The 19,850-nt window shown below is 41.6% G+C and overlaps 1 protein-coding gene across 1 annotated transcript in view; it reads right to left on the bottom strand.

The window, feature by feature from the left end:
* The window catches only part of Csmd2 (CUB and Sushi multiple domains 2), a 522,404-nt gene that overhangs the window by 23,375 nt on the left and 479,179 nt on the right, over positions 1-19,850 (bottom strand). The window contains exons 50-55 of the mRNA XM_013020489.1: positions 16,538-16,723; positions 15,183-15,377; positions 13,959-14,132; positions 11,638-11,811; positions 1,997-2,170; positions 447-635 (exon numbers count right to left, since the gene is read on the bottom strand). Coding sequence (XP_012875943.1) covers positions 447-635; positions 1,997-2,170; positions 11,638-11,811; positions 13,959-14,132; positions 15,183-15,377; positions 16,538-16,723 — 1,092 coding nt within the window. The remainder of the gene's footprint in view (positions 1-446; positions 636-1,996; positions 2,171-11,637; positions 11,812-13,958; positions 14,133-15,182; positions 15,378-16,537; positions 16,724-19,850) is intronic.

Below are 19,850 nucleotides of genomic sequence, written 5' to 3'. Positions count from 1 at the left end.
AAAATAAAACAGTGACAACAGAGGGTAAACCAAAGAGGGAAAAAATGAAAGAAAAATAAAAGAAATAACTGTTTACAGTACACTAAGAGAACCCCCCCCAAAAAAAAAAATCCTGGAAGCAATTAAGTGAGGAGAAGGTGCCCTGATAGATAGCTTCCTTCTAAAGGTAAGGACCTCTAAAGTCTACAGAAGTTGGTGGCAATAGTGGAGATAGGAAAGGGATTGGCTTCTAGCCGGGAAGTGAGCACATGAATTGGTGAGGCAGCTACCAGCAGCCAGGGCTAATGCCAAGGGCACTCCTCAGTATGCATGCATTTATACACAAACCTGAACGCACGTGCGTGTGCGCACACCCACACCCACCCACACCCACAGAGAGGCATGAACAGTGAGTGATGTGGCATGTCACAACCTGACAATTACTCCACACAGGTGCATCTACTCACAGAGACACTGTGGGCGGGGTCGGTCCCAGGTGCCATCTCCCTGGCAGCTGAGCACTGGGGTGCCTAGGAGATAGAAGCCGTGGTTGCACTGGTAGGACACAGTGGTTCCGAAGCTGAACCTGTGCGGGCCGCTGGCATGGACTTGTCGGATGCTGTTTTCTTGGTGCCCGGGATCTGTACAGTTGATGACTGCAAAGGAATGGGATGATTGGAGATAGAAACATGGATGGGAGGATTTTACTCAGCTTTCAAATGCAAATTCAGAAGTCTTGACAGACAAGCATTCTCAGCCCAGCAAAATCTCCAAAGCTAGTTGACAAGGCAGGTCCTGTCTGCAGGGATTAGGGGTTGGGAGTAGGGGTGGGGTCTGGTAGATGCAGGTTTCTGTCCACCTTAGTCACTTGGTCAGGTGATTCATTTATCCTTAGAAAGGCTGGCTGGACTGGATAGCCCTGCCCTCTTTAGTGCTCTTGTTGACTGCCAGTTGGGACTGTGAGTTCTTGCTGTACTTGCATTCCTGGAAGGTACAACCATCTCAGCTCGGTGTACCTGGTCCCTGGCCCAAAGTGGCCCCCACAGCAAGCTGGTCCACTGTAAAAGTGACACATTTGAACTGACTTGAACGGCAACTGGTCTCTTTTGGAAATGGGCTGAAATACTTTTATGCATATTTTAGGGAACCATAAATGCCCTGGGAAATACAATTGATTTTAAAATGTCCAAGTGCTTCTAAAGCAGTTTTATTAAAAAAAATGAGAGTGAAATTTTTGCAGAATGACAATATACCATAAATGCGTTGGCTTTCAAAGCACAAGTCCATTTTCTTACCCGAGTCTCACATTCAGAATGGAATGAGCAAGAATATACCCTTTCCTCTTTGATAAGGCACTATCCAGTAGTTTTGCCTTTGACTTCACTGCCATAAAAAGCCTTTAAAAGCTTTAGAAGTTTCTTCCTAAGTAATCCAAATGAGGCCAGAATATCTTCTGTGTCGTCTGGCTCTTAAGTCTTTGGTTTCCTTTGTGTCCCTTTCATCTTAATTCTTAGACGCCTCTGCTTTTTTACTTTTTAATTCCAATTCTACTGCTTTCACATTTTCCACTAGCATAGGTGACTATCTAATGTAGCTGCAAAGGAGCTTCAGCATCTATTTTGCAACCATGAGGAACCATCAAGATGTTGCTCTAGATTTCAATGAGCAGCTACAGAAACAGTACTGCTTCTAGATTTCTTGTTTATATGAGAAAAGAAACTTCTGTACCAAGAAAAAATAAAATTAATGGGACTTTACAACTATGACAAATTATTTGTTCCATGAAATATAAACAAGTCTTGAAAAATGAAACTAAGTTTTGACTTTCCTATGGAAATTCATGTGGAAATTTTACATAACTCTCTATCTAAGGGTTGGAAAAAGTCCTTATCTCTGAATTTCTTGTCTGAACAGGAATACCATCAGGACCGAATTTACTGGGCTTTCTTCCTTGGTTACAGAAACACAGATGTCAGAGGTAGTGAGAAAAGCAGGGGGGACAAGAAAGGCAACTCACTTCTGCAGGTGGGCAGTGCATCACTCCACTGCCCACTGGCCAGGCACTGGGACCTAGCAGCCCCCTCAGATATGTACCCAGGGTTGCAAACAAACTTGACCACATCGTTGAGATTAAACTGGTTTCCCTGAGTGAGGCCATTGAGAGGGTTGCCTGGGTGCCCACAGGTAATTGCTGTAATCAAAAGAGAAGATAGGTAAGCCTTGTGATTATTACATACCTTCAAGATTCATCCTCTTCTCCCTGACATGACATCAGAACTGGGTCTCCAGGGAGAGAAGGACTTGGCCATGTCAATGAGGTTGGTGGGAGAGTGAGGATAAGCTTCACAGGGTTTATGAACCCACTGTCATTATACATATGGAATTGAGCATAGGCAGCCAGCTTGGATGAGGATCTATCATGTTCACCAGATTGGAAAAGGGTCATGAACTGCATTATACCCCTAAAGGTTACAAAACATTCTTGAGAAGTTAGAGAAGAATTTCTGGGGATGACCTTTGGGATGCCACCTTCTTAAATATGGATAGGCAAAAGTCTGCAGAAGGACTTGAGGAAGGTTCATATATAACCCAACAAAGCTTGGCAGCATGGGCAGTGGACACCAAAGCCAGGGGACAGTCCCCTGCTCATGTTAGACTCCCTAATAGCTCAAGTAAGATGAACACAGAAGAACATCCATCATTGGTAACCCTAGTGACTGGAAGCATCTCTTGCTGAGTTGCAGCTCTAGCTTATTTCCTGCCTTACATTCCCAGGATACAAGCTCTGTCCAAGAAGCCTCAGGAGCACCTGCTCACCTCCAGGTACCTTCTCCCTTGCCCACATACTAGTTCCTTATGCCCTCTGGGTCCTGAGCTTGCTCTCTGCTCATCTCCAGATCGTGTCCTGCTACTCCCAGGCAGCAGGGTCCCCAGGACAGTGCATCATGCCCAGTACCAGGGCTCTTATTGCTGGGCAGGTAATTTCTGGCTGGAGCAGAGAAGTGATGAAGAAAGAATTCTATAGTGGCTTTTGCTTCTAATAAAGGGAAAATGTGGGAACAATGTAAATGGGTAACTTTTCAAGCAGCACAGCTGTGTCATGGCTAATTTTTTTTATCAATGGGTCTAGGCTATGGTGCCCAGATAGATGGTCACACACATTCTCCATGTTCTGGTGAAGTTATTTTAAAGATTACAGTAGGAGACTGAGTAAAGGCGATCACCCTTCATAACATGGGTGGGCCTCACCCAATGAGTTGAAGGGTTTCACAGATATGACTTCACTTCAGGAGGAAGAGAGGCTTCTTCCAGAAAATAGCCTTCAACCTTGAATAGCAATTCTCTGCTGGGGCTCCAACCCACTTTCCTTCCCAAACCTATCTGCAGATTCTCCATTTGGCAACCTCTACAGGTGCATGTCCAACTTCTTAAAATAAGTACACACACACACACACACACAATCAGTCTACTTTTGTAGGGGATAATACCAGCTGCAAAGGGGAGGACAAGGCATTCCTAGGAGAAAAGCAGTGGTCTTACTGAGGCCTGAGCATCTAGCTGGAGCTTGAGCACATGGACCCCTTGGCCCTAAATTTCCCAAGGGTGAGATCATGGCACATTCATTTCATGTTTATCTACAACATCCAGCACAATGCCTGGCTCCTGGAAGATGCTCAGAAAGCGTAAGCTGACTATGTCTTTTAGGCCAAGCTGCAGAAAGGTCAGGGCAGCAGAATAGAGGAGAGAGGTAAAACTAGACTGAGTTCACTGAGGAGGAAGGAGGGATGGGGATTCATCTGGGTCAGGAGCGAGCTTCTTTTATTACTGCGAGGAGGGGAAGAGCAGACAAGGGAGAATGCAGACAGGATGGAGGTGTGGGTACGGAAACAGGAAGTGGAAGGCCTCATTGATAGATACTATCACCTGTGCAACATAAGGGACTGAGATCATTCTGTTGTTCAGATTTACAGGCATTAACATATTTTATCCCCTTTCCTCTAAGGGTAGTGCCATCCTTTTCTCAATGGGCAAACAAACTTTCAGAGATTTAAGGTAATTTGTTCAAGTGGCTCTATTTCTTTTTCTTTTTGGGTCCGGTCGTGGGGCCTGAACTCTGGGCCTGGGTGCTGTCCCTCAAGGCTAGCGCTCTACCACTTGAGCCACAGTGCCACTTCTGGCTTTTTTTCTTTTTGCTTATGTGGTGCTGGGGAATCGAATCCAGGGCCTCTTGGATGCAAGGCAAGCGCTCTACCACTGAGCCACCTTCCCAGCCCAATCAAGTGGCTCTATTTCTAAGTGGTTCCTCTGAGTTCTGAACCCTGCTTCTCTGACTGTTGGTCATCCTTATGGTTTTTTAGCTGCATGTTTACACTGCAAATAAGGTGATGGAGTGTGGATCTGTAGAAGACAGATAAAAGTGTGAAGCAGCTAAGTGGAGAAAGGTCATGAGAGCTGGTAGAGGAAGTATAGAGGAGACCTGGGAGAGTGAGAGTTGAGTTGATACTGGGAACCTTGAATTTATGTGTGATGGAAGTGGAAACATAGAAAACAGCAAACCTTATTCTTTTGCTTCTGCCTTCTTTTCCAGAGAACACACAAAATCTGTGATCCAGGAGAGAATGGGGCTTGGCACAGGGATAATGGGTTCTGTGGTATGACAGGTGGCAGATAATCCCTGCCATTGTCTGTATCATCATCATCATCATCATCATCATCATCATCACAGTATAAGCAGTGTCATCAGTGCAACACCAGTACCATTCTAACCATTTATATGTATGTATTAATTCATTTAAAATCACAGTAGTCTCTGAGGTTCTTGCTTTTCAGAGATGAGAGTATGAGGACTGAGAGAAGGTGACTGAGTTGTCTACAGTCATAAGAGTCATAGGGCTGACTGCAGGTTATTCTGGGATGTGAACTCAGGTGGCCCATACCTGAGGGTCCAACTTTGGGCTGCACTAATCATTATTACAACATAGGCCTCAAGTTGGGCATTATTAAGTTAGGCCCCAGCATACCACACTATTTACACACAAATATCTTGATGTGACAGTTTGCTGAAGGCATTTAAGTCTGTGCCCTCAGCTGGAAATAAATGTGATTTCTTTTAAAACCACATCTAAAAGAATGATTGTATACAGATGAGTCTTGCTTCTGTAAACCTAATACTTAAGTCATCAAGACCACTTTTCACCCACTGCTACAGAAAAGACTCATTATTTTATTGTCCTAACTTGCATATAAAAGATCAAATGAAAATGAAGAATTAAAAAATAAAAATCCATGTTATAAAAATTAAGAACAAGTCCTTGCATTTTACATAAAGGCTCTCATTAGGGAACTTTAAAAAGTGAATAATTTCCCAAATTACTTCTAGGCAGCCAAGGATAATGATCACCTAAATCCCCAAAATGAAAATTAATAAGAAGAACAAACACAAGTACAAAAAAAAACCTCAAGTCTGCAGGATAGCTGCAAGACAGAGAATGCTACAAACGTTAAATTACTTGGAAGCAGAGAAACAAGCATAAAACCAAGCATAGTGACCAGAACTAGTATTTAGAATTACAATAGAAGAAAAATCTTTCAGAAATAAAGCAATGAAAAGGTCTGAATATTCGAATACCTACAGAATACTGGGAAATGGTCTTAGAACAGTCAGCTTTAAGGCACATGTTAGTAAAAATATTAGGCTCTAGGGAAAAAGGAAGAAAAAAATCAAGAACTCTGGAAAACCACCAAATAACTTATTAAGATAGAATTAGACTAATATTATAATTCTAAATGCTGAATTCACAGACACAGAGGGCAGGTGGCAGTTACCTAGGGGACATGAGAGAAATGGGGAGACTTGGCCAAAAGGTTCAAAGTTGCTAATATTACATAGAATAAATATTACATAGAATAAATGCAGCATGATGACTAAAGTTTATAATGAATGGAAATTTCCTAGGAGAATAGATTTCAGGTGTTCCTATCACATATACTCAGAGATAAGTATCTGAGAAAATGGATATGTTCATTTGCTTGACTGTTGCAATCATTTCTCTATGCATGTGTACATACAAACATTATACTGCATAACTTAAATAGGTATAATCCTGAGACCAAACAAGAAGACAAACACACAAGGCAAAATAAAGTGGAAGGAGTATCTTAGAAATTCATAGCAATAATTGGTTATATAATTATTATATGTTAGATATTCTTGCATATTATTAAATTATATAATATATTATATATATATAATAATTATATCCAATTCTGTTGTCTTTCCAGGTTTTTATTTTGTGGTACTGGCAACTAAAACTGAGGGCCTTGAGCATGTTAGGTAAATGTTCTATGGCTGAGTACACTTCCAATACTTCAAATTCTATGGTACAGACCAACAGTTTAAACTGTGCAACAAGTTGGGGTACATTAGGATGTTACTGAAGAATCTTTTAAAGACTTTACTAAAAGATAATTGAGAAAACTTCAACATTTGTGCATGCTTGCTGTATTTAAGTGTAAATCCAGGAGGAGGGTAAAGGTGAGGCAAAAGGACAGACGCATAATATGGAACACTATCATAATAAGTGTCTTATGCCCTGACAAAGCAGAAATAGTGCAAGTAAAAAGGAAAGGGAAAGAGAAAGGGGAAAAGAGCATTCAATAAGCTCATGGATTGTGGTCTGGCCAATATGTGAAAGTTAAAGAATGCTATTAAATATTGATAAACTAGATAATAAAAGGATAAATAATGAAACAGAGGATATATAGCATTACAGTATTATAAGTATAAAAGTAAGCAAATGGAAAAAGATCCAAACCTTAAATGCCAAAAGAAGTGTTTGAAAAAAAAAAAAAGCAAAGAGCCAAGCCCTAGAGCTGGTGGCTCATGTCCGTAATCTTAACTAGGAAGGAAAGTCCATGAGACTTATATCCAATTAACTAGTAAAAAAATTGAAAGTGAAGCTGTGGCCACACACACACACACACACACACACACACACACACACACACACACACACACACACACACACACACACACACACTATGAGCTAAAGCTGGGCAATTTGGCTCCATGAATGAAAAGTTAAGAGTAACAAAAGAGAAACTACATACAATGGGCATTCTTAAATAGGTACAGGACAACTTAAAAACATGGAGAAACAGAAAGGTGAAATAGGAAACAGTCTTTGAGTTCCAGCCTAGGCTCCCTGGTAGGAAGGCGAAGTTGACACACTACCACAATGTAAGCTAGAAGACAGTACACGCCTCCTGTCAGCCTTAAACATAGTGCATAGTTTTGGTGCAACACTGACTTCCTATGTGTGGTAGAGTAGCATCAGACAAGAAAGATTTTTGTTCCCCATAATGTAGAGGGTTACAGAAAGGTGCTGTCTTGAGCAAGGGGGCTTATGATATAAGACAAAGGTACTCTGGGCACTTGAAAACAAGAAAAAAATTGCAGTTTAGGGGGTCATGTTATATCTTGCCACAGTGTGTCAGCAAGAAAGTTTATATGGACCTGCTGAGAATAAAGAGCACAACCATAAGTGGTCCTGTCCTTCCTGGTGAGAGAAAGTCCTATTACCTGAAGATCAATGGGACACAATACACTGAGTCCCTGGCTGGTAGAATATATGGCCTGGAGCTGCATGCTGGCTGCAGGTGTCTGCTACCAGTTGGGTTGAGAGTTCTGAACACAGGACCCAGGGATACTGTGATCTCCCCAACTTCTTCCTTCCCACAGAGTGGTGAACTAGGTTGAGTCTAAAAGCACTGAGACTGGTGGGCTGAGTGCCTAAGTCTCTTAGTTCTTTATTGTCACTGCAGACTTCTATGCTCTGCTGTTCTGGAGGAACTCCCTAGGTTTGGATACTTGCTGTCCCTAGGGCACAGTTTGGTGACTTGTGCAGCAAGTGGGAACGTGCTTGACCCCAAGACTATAGACCTCCGGTGGCTAGTAGTGGCTTCCACTACTAGTGGCTTCCAGTATATAAATAAAGGAATATTCTAGAGTGAAAGCAGAACAGATTATTGATTGGTCCTACCCTCAACACATATAACAACAAACTTTAAACTATGAACTACAAGAAACCCTACCACTTGTTGAGCAAAAGACAGTTGAGCAAAAGACTCTCTAACAGTGTTATGAAAATGAACAGAAGAAACTAGATCCCTCTGTCATCTGAACAAAAGCACACAGGTGAAATGTTTGAAGATAGAGCCATATTTGAGGATAGAATCTGAACAGGATTCTAATTGCTCAGGAAATTATAACAAGAATTGAAAAGCAGCATTTCATCAAATTAAAAAGATTCTGTATAACAAAGGCAACAGTTACTAGAATGAAAAAGCAACCTACAGAATGGGAGAAAATATTTGCAAGTTACTCATTGGACAAAGGACTAATACCTAGAATATATAAAGAACTAAAAAAATTAAACAGCAAAAGAACAAACAGACAATTCTTGAAAGGAGTACAAATGGCAAATTACCTCATGGATAAATGTTCAACATTCATGATTATAAAGGAAATGTAAATAATAAATATTACAGAGTTCCCCGCCCCCCCACACTTTAGTTGATTCTCAGGTAGGATCTTCTTACATTCATAACTGGACTGACTATGGTTTGCAATCCTTCTATCTATAGCATGTCATGCAGCTAAGATTGAAAGCACGTACTATCATACCCACCTTATTGATTGAGATAGGTAGGGTTCCACAAACTTTTTGCCTAAGCAAAGCATAATCTGCCCAATCTTTACCTCCCAGACATCTGGGATGCAGAAGTGAGCTACAACACCCAGGCTGATACTGAGAGTTACCTCAGTCAGAGACTATCATCAAGAAAACAAGCAAAAATAAATCCTGGCAATGTAAATTACTGAAGTTAGTATGGAAATAAGTAGGGACTTAAAAAAAACCTGAAAACAGAAGTACCATATTATCTTGTATACCACAGTTGGACACATATCTAAAAGAATGTAAGTCAACATATAATAGGCATACATGCATATTGTAGCACTATCTACAACAGCCAAGCTAGGTGTCTCAAAACAGATGAATGGATAAAGAAAATGTGGTGTATATACAGAATTGAGTACTCAGCCATAAAGAAGGATGAAATCAAACTTGCAAGAAAGTGGATGGAACTGGAGATCATGCTGAGTGAGATAAGACAAACTTGGAGAGATTAAATATCTCATGGATATGACACCGCAGAATGACATATTTCATGTAGATGAAATACATAGAATTGTGACCTAAAATATAATAACATGATTGCAAAATGGGGACTTTTATAAACTATGTGTCAGGGACATATATTTATGAATGTAATCTTAGCTACTTTAGAGGCTGCAGTTTGAGGCCAGCTTGGGCAGAAAAGTTTGTGAGATCCATAGCTGAGCACAGTGGTTCAGGCCAATATCCCAAGCTATGTGAGAGGCTGAGACTGAAAGGGTCTCAGTTTCAGGACAGCTGGGGCAGAAAAGTCTTAAGACTATCTCAACAGAGGGAAGCTGGATGCAGTGGTATGTACTATCATCTCAGCAATGACAAGAGTTATAACTGGGAAAAGCAGGGTCTAAGCTTGTACCTGGGTGGGAAGTCAGAACCTGTCTCAAAAGTAACCAGCCAGAAGCAAGGCTGGAGGTGTGTGACTCAGCAGTAGAGCACCTGCCTTGTATGGGTAAGTCCTTGAGTTCAAACTCCAGGGTTGCCAAAAAGGGGGACTGTGAGGATGAAAGGATAGGATTCTAGAGAATGACCAGGAACACATTACATTATATATACATGTGTAAAAGCAGCGTAATGAAACTGGTTAAAAAAAAAGTGGGGAGATGAGAAAGAATAATGGAGGAGGTGAATGTGATCAGATACATTATATGTATATGTGTATATGTATCACAATGAAATACCTTTGTTCAATTAATATATGATAATAAAAAGGCAAAGAAAACATATTTTATGGAATACATCATAAATATAATATTTTTATATTAGTTAAAACATGACATAATTAAGATTGAACATTTGAGACCTATCAATGTATGTAAATGAGTTTAACCTACAAATAAGAAGATTTCCAAGTTGGCTCATAAGGCAATGCCAAATCTATTACTGCACATAAGAGTCATACTTAATTTAAGAAATTCATCCATCATTAAACAGATGGTTGAAGGTGTGACAGGAAAAAGATGGGAGTAGGAGTTTTAAGCTTAGTATCAAGAAAGTAATATTCGAGCTGGAAAGTTAAAAATGATGAGGAAGACATCTTACAAGGCTAAAAGTGACAATTTGTAATGGAGATACAGTACTTTTGAATATCTGTATGTCAAGTAACACAACAACTGCTTTTATGCATTAGAACCTACAAACATGCAAAGAAAAAAATAGAACTACACTGATAGGAAACTTTAAACACATCTTTCAGAACAAAATCACATGGGGAAAAAGATAAGTAAGAATATGGAGGATTTAGACAACATGATTTATAAATCACATATCTTATGAATCTCTCTCTCTCTCTTTCTCTCTTCATCTATCTGTATCTATACTGTAGTTCCTGGTTTTCAGGTACACATGGGGCATTCATAAAAATTGGCCAAATTTTAGGCCACAAAAAAGCACTAGTATATTCCATGAGGTGGAAATATTGTATACAGTGGCATAAAATTGTAAATAATACAAAATAAATACCTAAATACATAAAAAAGTACATAAATAAATACAAAAAGGCCCTTTTGCCTAGAAATTTTTAAAAAGATCCTTGTATTAAAAGTATAAGTAGGGGCTGAGAAGGTGGCTCAGTAGTAGAGTGCTTGCCTTGCATGCATGAGGCCCTGGGTTTGATTCCTCAGCACCACATAAGCAGAAAAAAAAGCTGGAAGTGGTGCTATGGCTCAAGTGGTAGAGCACTAGCCTTGAGCTGAAGAGCTGAAGGACAGCACCCAGGCCCAGAGTTCAGACCCCACAACCGGACCCAAAAAAAAAAACTCCAAAAAAGTATAAGTAGAAGGGAAAATTTAAAACTACAAAACTACAGAATTTATAATAAATAATAAATATTCATTATTAGAAACATGAGACATGCTGACCAAAAAAATTTCATGGTTTCTAATACATGTATCTATAAAAATCGATGTAGTGAAAAAATGAAAATAGGTAGATTAAATACTCAATCCAAAAATCTAGAAAATGGACAGAAAAGTAAAACAAAAGAGATCTCAAGCTGGGCACTGGTAGCTCACACCTAGCTACTCAGGAGGCTGAGATCTAAGGATTGTGGTTCAAAGCCAGCTGAAGCAGAAAAATCTGTGAGACACTCATCTCCAATTAACCACCAGAAAATCCAAAGTGGTGCTGTGGCTCAAGTGGTAGAGCACTTGCCTTGAGCTGAGAAGTTCAGGGACAGCACCCATGCCCAGAGTTCAAGCCCCACGACTGACCAAAAAAAAAAAATCCCAAGGAAGGAAATAATAAATTTTACAGCAGGATGATGTAGAGACCTGAAAATAATAGATGAAATGATTTCATCTCTCAAAATAAAATTAAAAATGAACAAATAAACAAAACCCCTAGCAAAGATAATCAAGAGGAACTGAAGAAAGTCCATGTTGGATCTGAGCCCACAACTAGGGAGAATGGATGACATACTTACGCACACAGAAAGGAGTCTTGCCCGACCAGTGATGGTCTTGCTGGCAGATGCGCACAGACATGCCAATGAGGCGGAAGCCAGCATTGCACTGGTACACCACACTGCCCCGGTAGTTGTAGTTTTCCCCATTGATGTGTCCGTTGACAATAGGCTCAGGAGTCCCACAGTGTCCAGCTTTGGTGGAGAAAGATGGAGGAGAAGGTAAATCAGGAGGAGCTTCTAGAAAATGAGGTACAGAGCTTGGTCGGGATAGGGAGAGGCATAGACAATGGGAAAAGGACCAAGTCCCCCCAACATCCATCATTTTCCCTTCTGCCCTTAGTGAGTGATTCAGAAGTGACTTCAAGAATCCTATACATGGAAGAAATGGTGTTGAGGGTTTAGCAACTTTCAGTCCCCAAACTGCATTTCAACTGCCATCCCTTCTGACTTTTAGTTTCTTTGTATGCAAGTGGGAAGTTATCACTGTTCCTGGTCTCTGGGATTTCTGGAATTTGGATCCTGGTCTCTGGGATTTCTGGAACTTGGATAAGTTCTTCAAAGGTCCATAAGTTAAAAGTTTGATTCCACAGTGTGGTACTAAGAGAAGGTTGTGGGACCTTTAGGGGGTGGGGCCTAGTGGTAGGAAGTTAGGTCATGGGGGTGTGATCTTAAAGGGAATACTGGAACCTTGGCCACGTCCTCTCTGTCTCTATCTCTGTCTCTGTCTCTCTGCTTCTTGGCTTCAATGCCCCATGCTTGCCCATGGTATACTGCCTCTCCATAGGCATAAAGATAGATAATGGTGAAAAGTGATTGTGGACTGAAAACTCTGAAACTGGGAGCCCAAATAAATCTTTCTTTTTTGTAAACTGATAGTCTGAAGCATTTTCTCACAGTGATGGAGAACGACTACAGGAACTCCTGCTTTCTTTTTCAAATCAAGTAGTGTTTTCTGTACATCTATTTCATTTCATAGGAAGCATCATGCTCTAATTACAACCATCAAAACAGGTACTCTTACTGCTGTTCCATGCCTCCAGAGACGGTTATTTTTATTGATTATTTTTCAGACAGAGACTTGTTTCCTGTGCACTGGGGCAGGTTCTACCTAGGTTAGACTTCTTAGTAGCTAGGGTAATGGTGTGCATAACCACGTCCTGCTCTTGGTTAAGAAGGGGTCTCCTAGATGTTTTTTTTTTTCTGCCTGGGATGTCCTCTATTCTCAATCCCAATAATCTTAGCCTTTGAAGTAGTTAGGATTACAGATGTGAGCCACTGGTGCCAACTCACAGTTTCTTCATTAAGGCAAATGTTTTTGCTAAATGAGTTGGGTAGGGCATATTCCTGGTGTTCCTTTGCTCCTGACCTCCTTCTAAGACTGTGTTCTTAATTGGAGCCTGAGACCTAGGAGGGTAGCACTGGTCTCCAGAGTACAACACTCAGTCTTTTCTATTAGGTTTGTGTGGCTAAGACACTTAGATTTTAGAGGTCCAAGGCAGGAGTAAGAGAGAGAATGTAGAATCTAAGACTCAGGCAAGGAGTCTATCAGTCATTGAAGAAATAAAACTTTGCCTCTTGTGAGTCAGAATGTCTTATAGGTGTCTGTTATTTACTTAGTATAGCTGTACATTAATTATATATGTTATATCAATTATATAAATTGATGTACAGCTATACTAAGCAAATTTGACCAGCATCTATAAAATTATACAAATTGATATATATATCTAACATATATTTAAAATAATTCTCTCTGTGTGTGTATGTGTGTGTGCGTGCGTGTTTGTGTGTATGTGGTGTGCAAGTACTGGAGCTTTAGTTAAGGTCCTGGTCCCTATCTCAGGTCCTGGCCCTATCCTTTAGCTTCTTTGCTTAAGGCTAGTGCTCTATCACTTAAGCCACAGCTCAACTTCTGGCTGTTTGATGGTTAATTGGTGTCTTCTGCCTAGGTTGGCTTTGAATCACGATCCTCAGATCTTAACCTCCTGAAAAGCTAAGATTATAGGTCTGAGCCACCAATAACCATATTAAAATAATTTTCTACTATGACATAAAGGGTATTTGAAATGCATTGTGGGACTGTGTCTCTGTAAGGGGGAAGCTGGAGCTGCATGTATCATGCCAGGGTCAATTCTGGTTATGCTGGTGATAATGAGAACCTCTCAGAGGTTTGTCTCCTCAGACTTGAAAGTGTTATTTTAGCTGCCCTAACAGAAACTGGTTCTGGGTTGTCGTCATAGTGGATGTCTGATAGTTGGTACCTGACGTAAGCACTTTTTAAGAGTAGATACAGGCAGCTGTTTGAAGGCATGTAAGATGAGCCTGGAGTGGGTACTCACCAAGGCAGTGGACTTCGGAGCCACTCCAGAGCCCATTGGCCATGCACTCCCGCACCCTGGAGCCCACCAGCGTGTATCCGGAATTGCAGGAGAAGATGGCAGTTGCCCCATAGACAGACAATGTCCCGATGCGGTGCCCGCTGGGGGGCACGGGGAGCTCTCCACAGGAGATGACTACAAGGATCAGGAAATACTCAGTAAGCCAGCCCAGAAGGAGGCTGTGGGCTACTTCTGATGAGCAGAAATAGTAACAAAGGAAGGCCTGCTTAACCTTGAGCTCCTGAAACTTAGTACTATGATGTGCACTGTGACTATTTCAACCCAGGGGTCCCTAAACACACGGGGTGGGGGACTGTTAACATACTCAGGCTCTTCCTGAGATGCATGATCCACAATCTCTGGAGGTAAAGTGCAGGTGTATATGCTTTTAAAAAACCTCAGGTAGTTCAGGTAGATTCTGTGGCATGCTCCCCTGTATCCAGGGCAACCAATGCCAACAATCTCCCCCTACATAGCTGAGCCTAAGTGGCAGCCTCACAGTCCTCAACAGAGCATGAGATGGCCTCTGAATGATGTATTAGTTGAGGTCACTGAGGCTACGTTGCAGTGGGCTGTTCCACACTGGTGGCTGCTACTCTGCCACATACGGTGAAATTCTACTCATGGGGCCCAAGGCTTCCATTTTGTGATCCCAGGCACACTCTCTAGTGAATCTCTGTCTCGCTTTCTGGGAACCCTGAGCTTTGAGACTATTTCAAAGAAGCAAAGATAAAACAGTTAACAGTACAAGAGAGGCAGACAGACTCAGGGTTGTCATCTGTGCTGTCCTCATTCCCACTGTCCACCGCTCTTCAAAGGTCTCATCACACACCACAAGGGCATTCCTTCTTTGTCTATATCTCCCATAGACTGTAAGCTCCCTGCAGGCCGGAGTCACCATCTTTTCTCTCTGTACTTGAATAGTACCTGACATATAATTGGGGCCAAATAAATTAATCTGTGTATGCTGACCTGGATAACTTATTAAAAGGCGATTTCTAATGAGATTAAAAGATGGTATGAAGTACTTTGTTTAAGAAATAGGCTTTTATAATCTCCCAATTCTCAGTGAGTGTCCAAAAAGAGATAGCCCACGATCCCTGGAAATAAGCCTCTTCTCTTCCGCTGTGCTTCATAGGCAGCACCATGCATGCAAAAGTGCCCACTCTCCCCTCCTGGGCTTACTTTGGCAAGTGGGCATAGAGTCTCCAAGGCTCCACCTGCCATTGGCCTGGCAGCGGATGACTCTTTGGCCAGTGTAGTAGTAACCAGGGTCACAGATGAGCATCAGCTGGGCCTGGAACTGGTACTGGGTCTCAAAGATAAGCCTCCACCGGCCATGCTCCACGCTGATGCTGCTGACATCAGGGCAGGTGACAGCTGGGGGAGCAAGAAGGGAGGAAGACTGTGAAATTGTAGATAACATTCCAAGAGTCCTGGGCTGGGAACTAGAAGGGCCTACTGCAGTAACCGTGACAAGAAGCTTCAGTCCCTAGGCAGCTTTGGTAAAAAAAACGAAAAAGATGATTGGGGGAGTGGGTTTGGCAAACTAGGGAGTACAGAACTGCCAAAAATAATCAATAAAAATGGAGGCAGATGATATTTAGTCAATGCTGATTTTTAGATGTCTGATTGAACAGTCCATTTGTCAGATGGACCTATCTGGTTCATCACACTATAAACTCAAAAAGGATTAAAAATGTTTTTATTTTTGGTCTGCATTAAAATTTGAATGTAAGGCTTTGTACTTGCTAGTCTGGTACTCTACCCCTTGAGTCATGCTTCTAGTCCCGTCTTTGCTGGTTATTTTAGAGATGGAGACTCTCACATAGTTCTGCCTGGACTTGATTTGACCTATAATCTTTCCTTCCTTCCTTCCTTCCTTCCTTCCTTCCTTCCTTCCTTCCTTCCTTCTTTCTTCCTTCCTTCCTTTCTTTCTTTCTTTCTTTCTTTCTTTCTTTCTTTCCTTCTTTTTATTTTTTTTGGCTGTGGGGCTCAGCTCTTCAGCTCAAGGCTAGTGCTCTACCACTTGAGCCACAGCACCACTTCTGATTTTCTGGTAGTTAATTGGAGATCAGAGTCTCATGGTCTTTCCTGCCTGGGCTGGCTTTGAACCGCAATCCTCAGATCTCAGCCTCCTGAGTAGTTAGAATTATAGGTGTGAGCCAAAACTTTAAAAATAAAAGTACAGTGTAGTCCAAACAAAAAACAAAAAAGCTTTATTTCCATTCTAAAGATAATCCAAAGTGCCAATTTGCAACTATGGCTTGAAAGTTGTCAATTCCAAGTCTTGGGATCCAGGGACACATTTCATGTATACATTTCTCCGGCATGGCTTATAAAAACATCTTAGGTTACTTGGTCTATCTATGCTCTGAGAGTAACTCTCAATGGAGACTCAAGCTGTCTAACAACACTACCCACCCTTCTCCCCTCCGAGTCCCCTAACCTTCATGAACATGCTTTTCCCTCCTTGCAGGACACATTCCAACTGCTTACCCACCCACTGCTTATACCACCTCTACCACCCCAGGACTCACGGACACACAGCGGGGGGATGTTGCGATTGCTCCACAGGCCTGTATCCAAACACTCTGTGGTGGTCTCAGCGCCTGCCTGGAGGTGGTAACCGTCATTGCAGCTGTACACAGCCTTGGTCCCCACCGTGTACTCCTTGCCAAACACTATTCCATTCTTGGGGGCATCGGGAAGGCCGCAGGAAAGAGCTAGCAGAGGAGAAAGGATGTTCTGAGCATTTCTGGTTCAAGGTCGTATTCTGAGCACATACTGTGAGCTCTTCTTTCCCCCCAAGGCACCAATGAAATTCTAGTAAAAGCCAATAAAATGGAAAAGCAGCAAAATAAAACAAAAGAAAATGGAAAGACCATTAGCAGAGATTTAAAAACAGACAAATCTGAAGCTGGAATGACGATTGAGTGTGTTGATGGATTAAATGAAGCAAAAAAGGCTACGACTCAAAGTACCTGGGAAAGAGTCACAGGGTGAGACTCTTCCATTTTTCGCACAAGTACAGTGTAGAGACTTTTAAGTATCTACTTTCCAATGAAAATGAAGATTTTTTTCTCTCTCTCTACTAAAAGTGAGAGGATCTAGAATTCCTCTGAAAGATCTGGGGATGCTAAGATGGGTGTTGTCATCCCAGAGGAATGCTCTTTTAATCCTAGGATTTAAGGTCTCTCAGAGTAAAGGCTAGCCCTCTGCTTGCACTGTGATTCTCCAAGTTGAAGCTTCCTAGGTAGCCGGAATTATAGGCACGCAATCCCAATTATGTCTAGCTATTAGTTGAGGTGGGGTCTTGGAAAGTTTCTGGGTAGGCTGTGATCCTCTTGATCTCTACCCCCCAAGCAGATGAGATTACAAGCATGAACTACTGATACTGGCCTCCATACAGCTTCTTATTAATGGTAGAGACCTAGTGGGCAATGATATTTATATAAAATAACAAAATAACACATCTGCTCCCTGAAAAAAAGCCAACCTATTACTTTTAAATAGAAACAATGAAAGGTTACCACACATATGAAGAAAAACTGTAGTAGGAATGAGATAGAGAGTAAATAATCATGGAAAAGTCCCCTTAGGAAACATCTAACACAGGAAACCAAGATCTTTAAAATGAGACTTTGTTTTTGTATCTTGATAAGGTCAAGGTGACATATGGAATGCACCAAATAAGAACACATTGCTTTGGAAAAGTACAGCAAAAAAGAGAATGAGGAACAGCTCTTTAAAGTTAAAAAAAATGTTTGCCCAAATACACACTGTTTAAAAGTAAAAGGAAAATTTCAAGAATATAGAAAAACAATCCAGAGAGAAGACTGAAAACATACAGGGAAAGTCCAGGAAGTCCAACTGTTCAGAGTTTCAGAGATGGAGAACAGAGAAAGCAGATGGGATGGAATAATTATACATGAACATTTTCTAAGGCTGAAGAAAGACAAAAGTTTTCAGATGGAAAAGCAGCCAAAGAGATACAAAATGAACCATTCTTAGTTGGAATTTCTGAAGTCCAAAGAGAAACAGTTATTCCCACAAGTTCCCAGAGAGAGAAAAGACATGTCATCCCTGGGATGTCAGTGATACTGGGTGTCCAAAGAAAACGGAACAAAGCCTTTAAGCTGCTGAGGGAAGTGATTCATAACCTAGAGTTTTATCTAGTCAACTCGCCAACCGTGAGGGTGAAACTAATGATGGTTTCGTATATTTAGAGACTCAGAAAATTTACTTCATGGATCTTTTCTGAGAAACTTACTTGAGGCTATTCTCCATCAAAAAGAAGGCTGGATCCAAGAAATGACAAGATACAGGATATAGATATAAAAAGGACAGTACTAACTCCTGAGTACAAAGAACAGGAGAGGAATGTATGTAGAAGTTTGATAATGTGTGTGTGTGTGTGCGCGTGTGTGCGTGTGCGTGTGTGTGTGTGTGTGTGCTTATTTTTTGTTCTGGTCCTTGGGCTTGAGCTCAGGGCCTGGGTGCTGTCCCTAAGGTTTTTTGCTCAAGGCTTACTCTCTGCCACTTGAGTTACAGCACTACTTCCAACTTTTTGGTAGTTTATTGGAAATAAGAATATCACAGAGTTTTCTGCCTGGGCTGGCTTTGAACTGTGATCCTCAGATCTCAGCCTCCTGAGTAGCTAGGATTGCAGGTATGAGCCATCGGCACTCAGCTTGATTTTGTCTTTATTTTTTGTTAGTCGAGGGCCTGAACTCTGGGCCTGGGTGCTGTCCCTCAGTTCTTCAGCTCAAGGCTAGTGCTCTACTATTTGAGCCACAGCGCCACTTCCAGCTTTTTCGGCTTATGTGGTGCTGAGGAATTGAACTCAGGGCCTCATGCATGCAAGGCAAGCACTCTACCCCTGAGCTACCTTCCCAGCCCTGATTTTGTATTTCTATAGGAGGAATACACATTACTTAGGTAAGGGTACACTGTGTGGTCTTTGAAAGCAACGAATGCTTGCAGACCACACTTGCTTTTCCGTAGTTGGGGAGCTATGACAGGGTCATGGCACATGTACTCTCAGGAGAGCCCCAATCCACAGGGAGTGAGACGATCTTACTAGGGAGTGAAGGAGGGCGTATGATTATTGGCCATTAAACCAGGATGCCGGAGAATAGCTGAGACCAAGGGCCTTCAAGGGAGGGATGGGGACAGACATAAGCAGTATGGGGCTGAGAGGCTTGCTTCCTACTCAAGCTCTGGAGAGACTTGTCCATGTTGGATGAGGTTAGACACACAAAGAAAGAAACCACATGTCATTTGTGACAGTTTTCTGGGACCTTGGTTTAGGATTTATGAAAGAATATTGGTAAGACACTGGTTTTTGTTTGTTTGTTTTTTGTCAGTTGTGGGCCTGAGGTCTGGGCCCACAGCGCCACTTCCAAGACACTGTATTTTGAGAAACCACAAGGTTGTGAGGTTCACAGAGATGATTGATGTCATGAAAAAAGGACTTTCACTATTTACACTGGAAACCAAGAAAAAGAAAAACTAGACAGCCTATAAATGGCTGTTTTTCTTCCTTTTGTTTTTCTTTCAATGTAGTACACTATATGGGAGAAAAGGCAACATTAACTGTTAATGGTAGAAGAAGAAATGAGGATATTTCTAGATAGCAATAAATATCAAAAGCTGTAAATTTTGCCAAACCAGTGGTTCACTCCTGTAATCCCAGCTACTTGGAAGCTGAGACCTGGAGGATTGTGTTTTGAAGCCAGCCTAAGGATAAAAAAATTCGGCAAGACTAGATCTCCAATTAACCAGCAAAGTGTTAGGCTACAGGTGGGGCTCAAGTAGTAGAGCCCTATCTGTAAGCAGAGAAGCCAAGCA

This window comes from Dipodomys ordii, unplaced genomic scaffold (genome assembly GCF_000151885.1).
Source record: "Dipodomys ordii isolate 6190 unplaced genomic scaffold, Dord_2.0 Scaffold51, whole genome shotgun sequence".
NCBI classification, from domain to species: domain Eukaryota; kingdom Metazoa; phylum Chordata; class Mammalia; order Rodentia; family Heteromyidae; genus Dipodomys; species Dipodomys ordii.
This window is presented reverse-complemented; position numbering and strand designations above follow the sequence as displayed.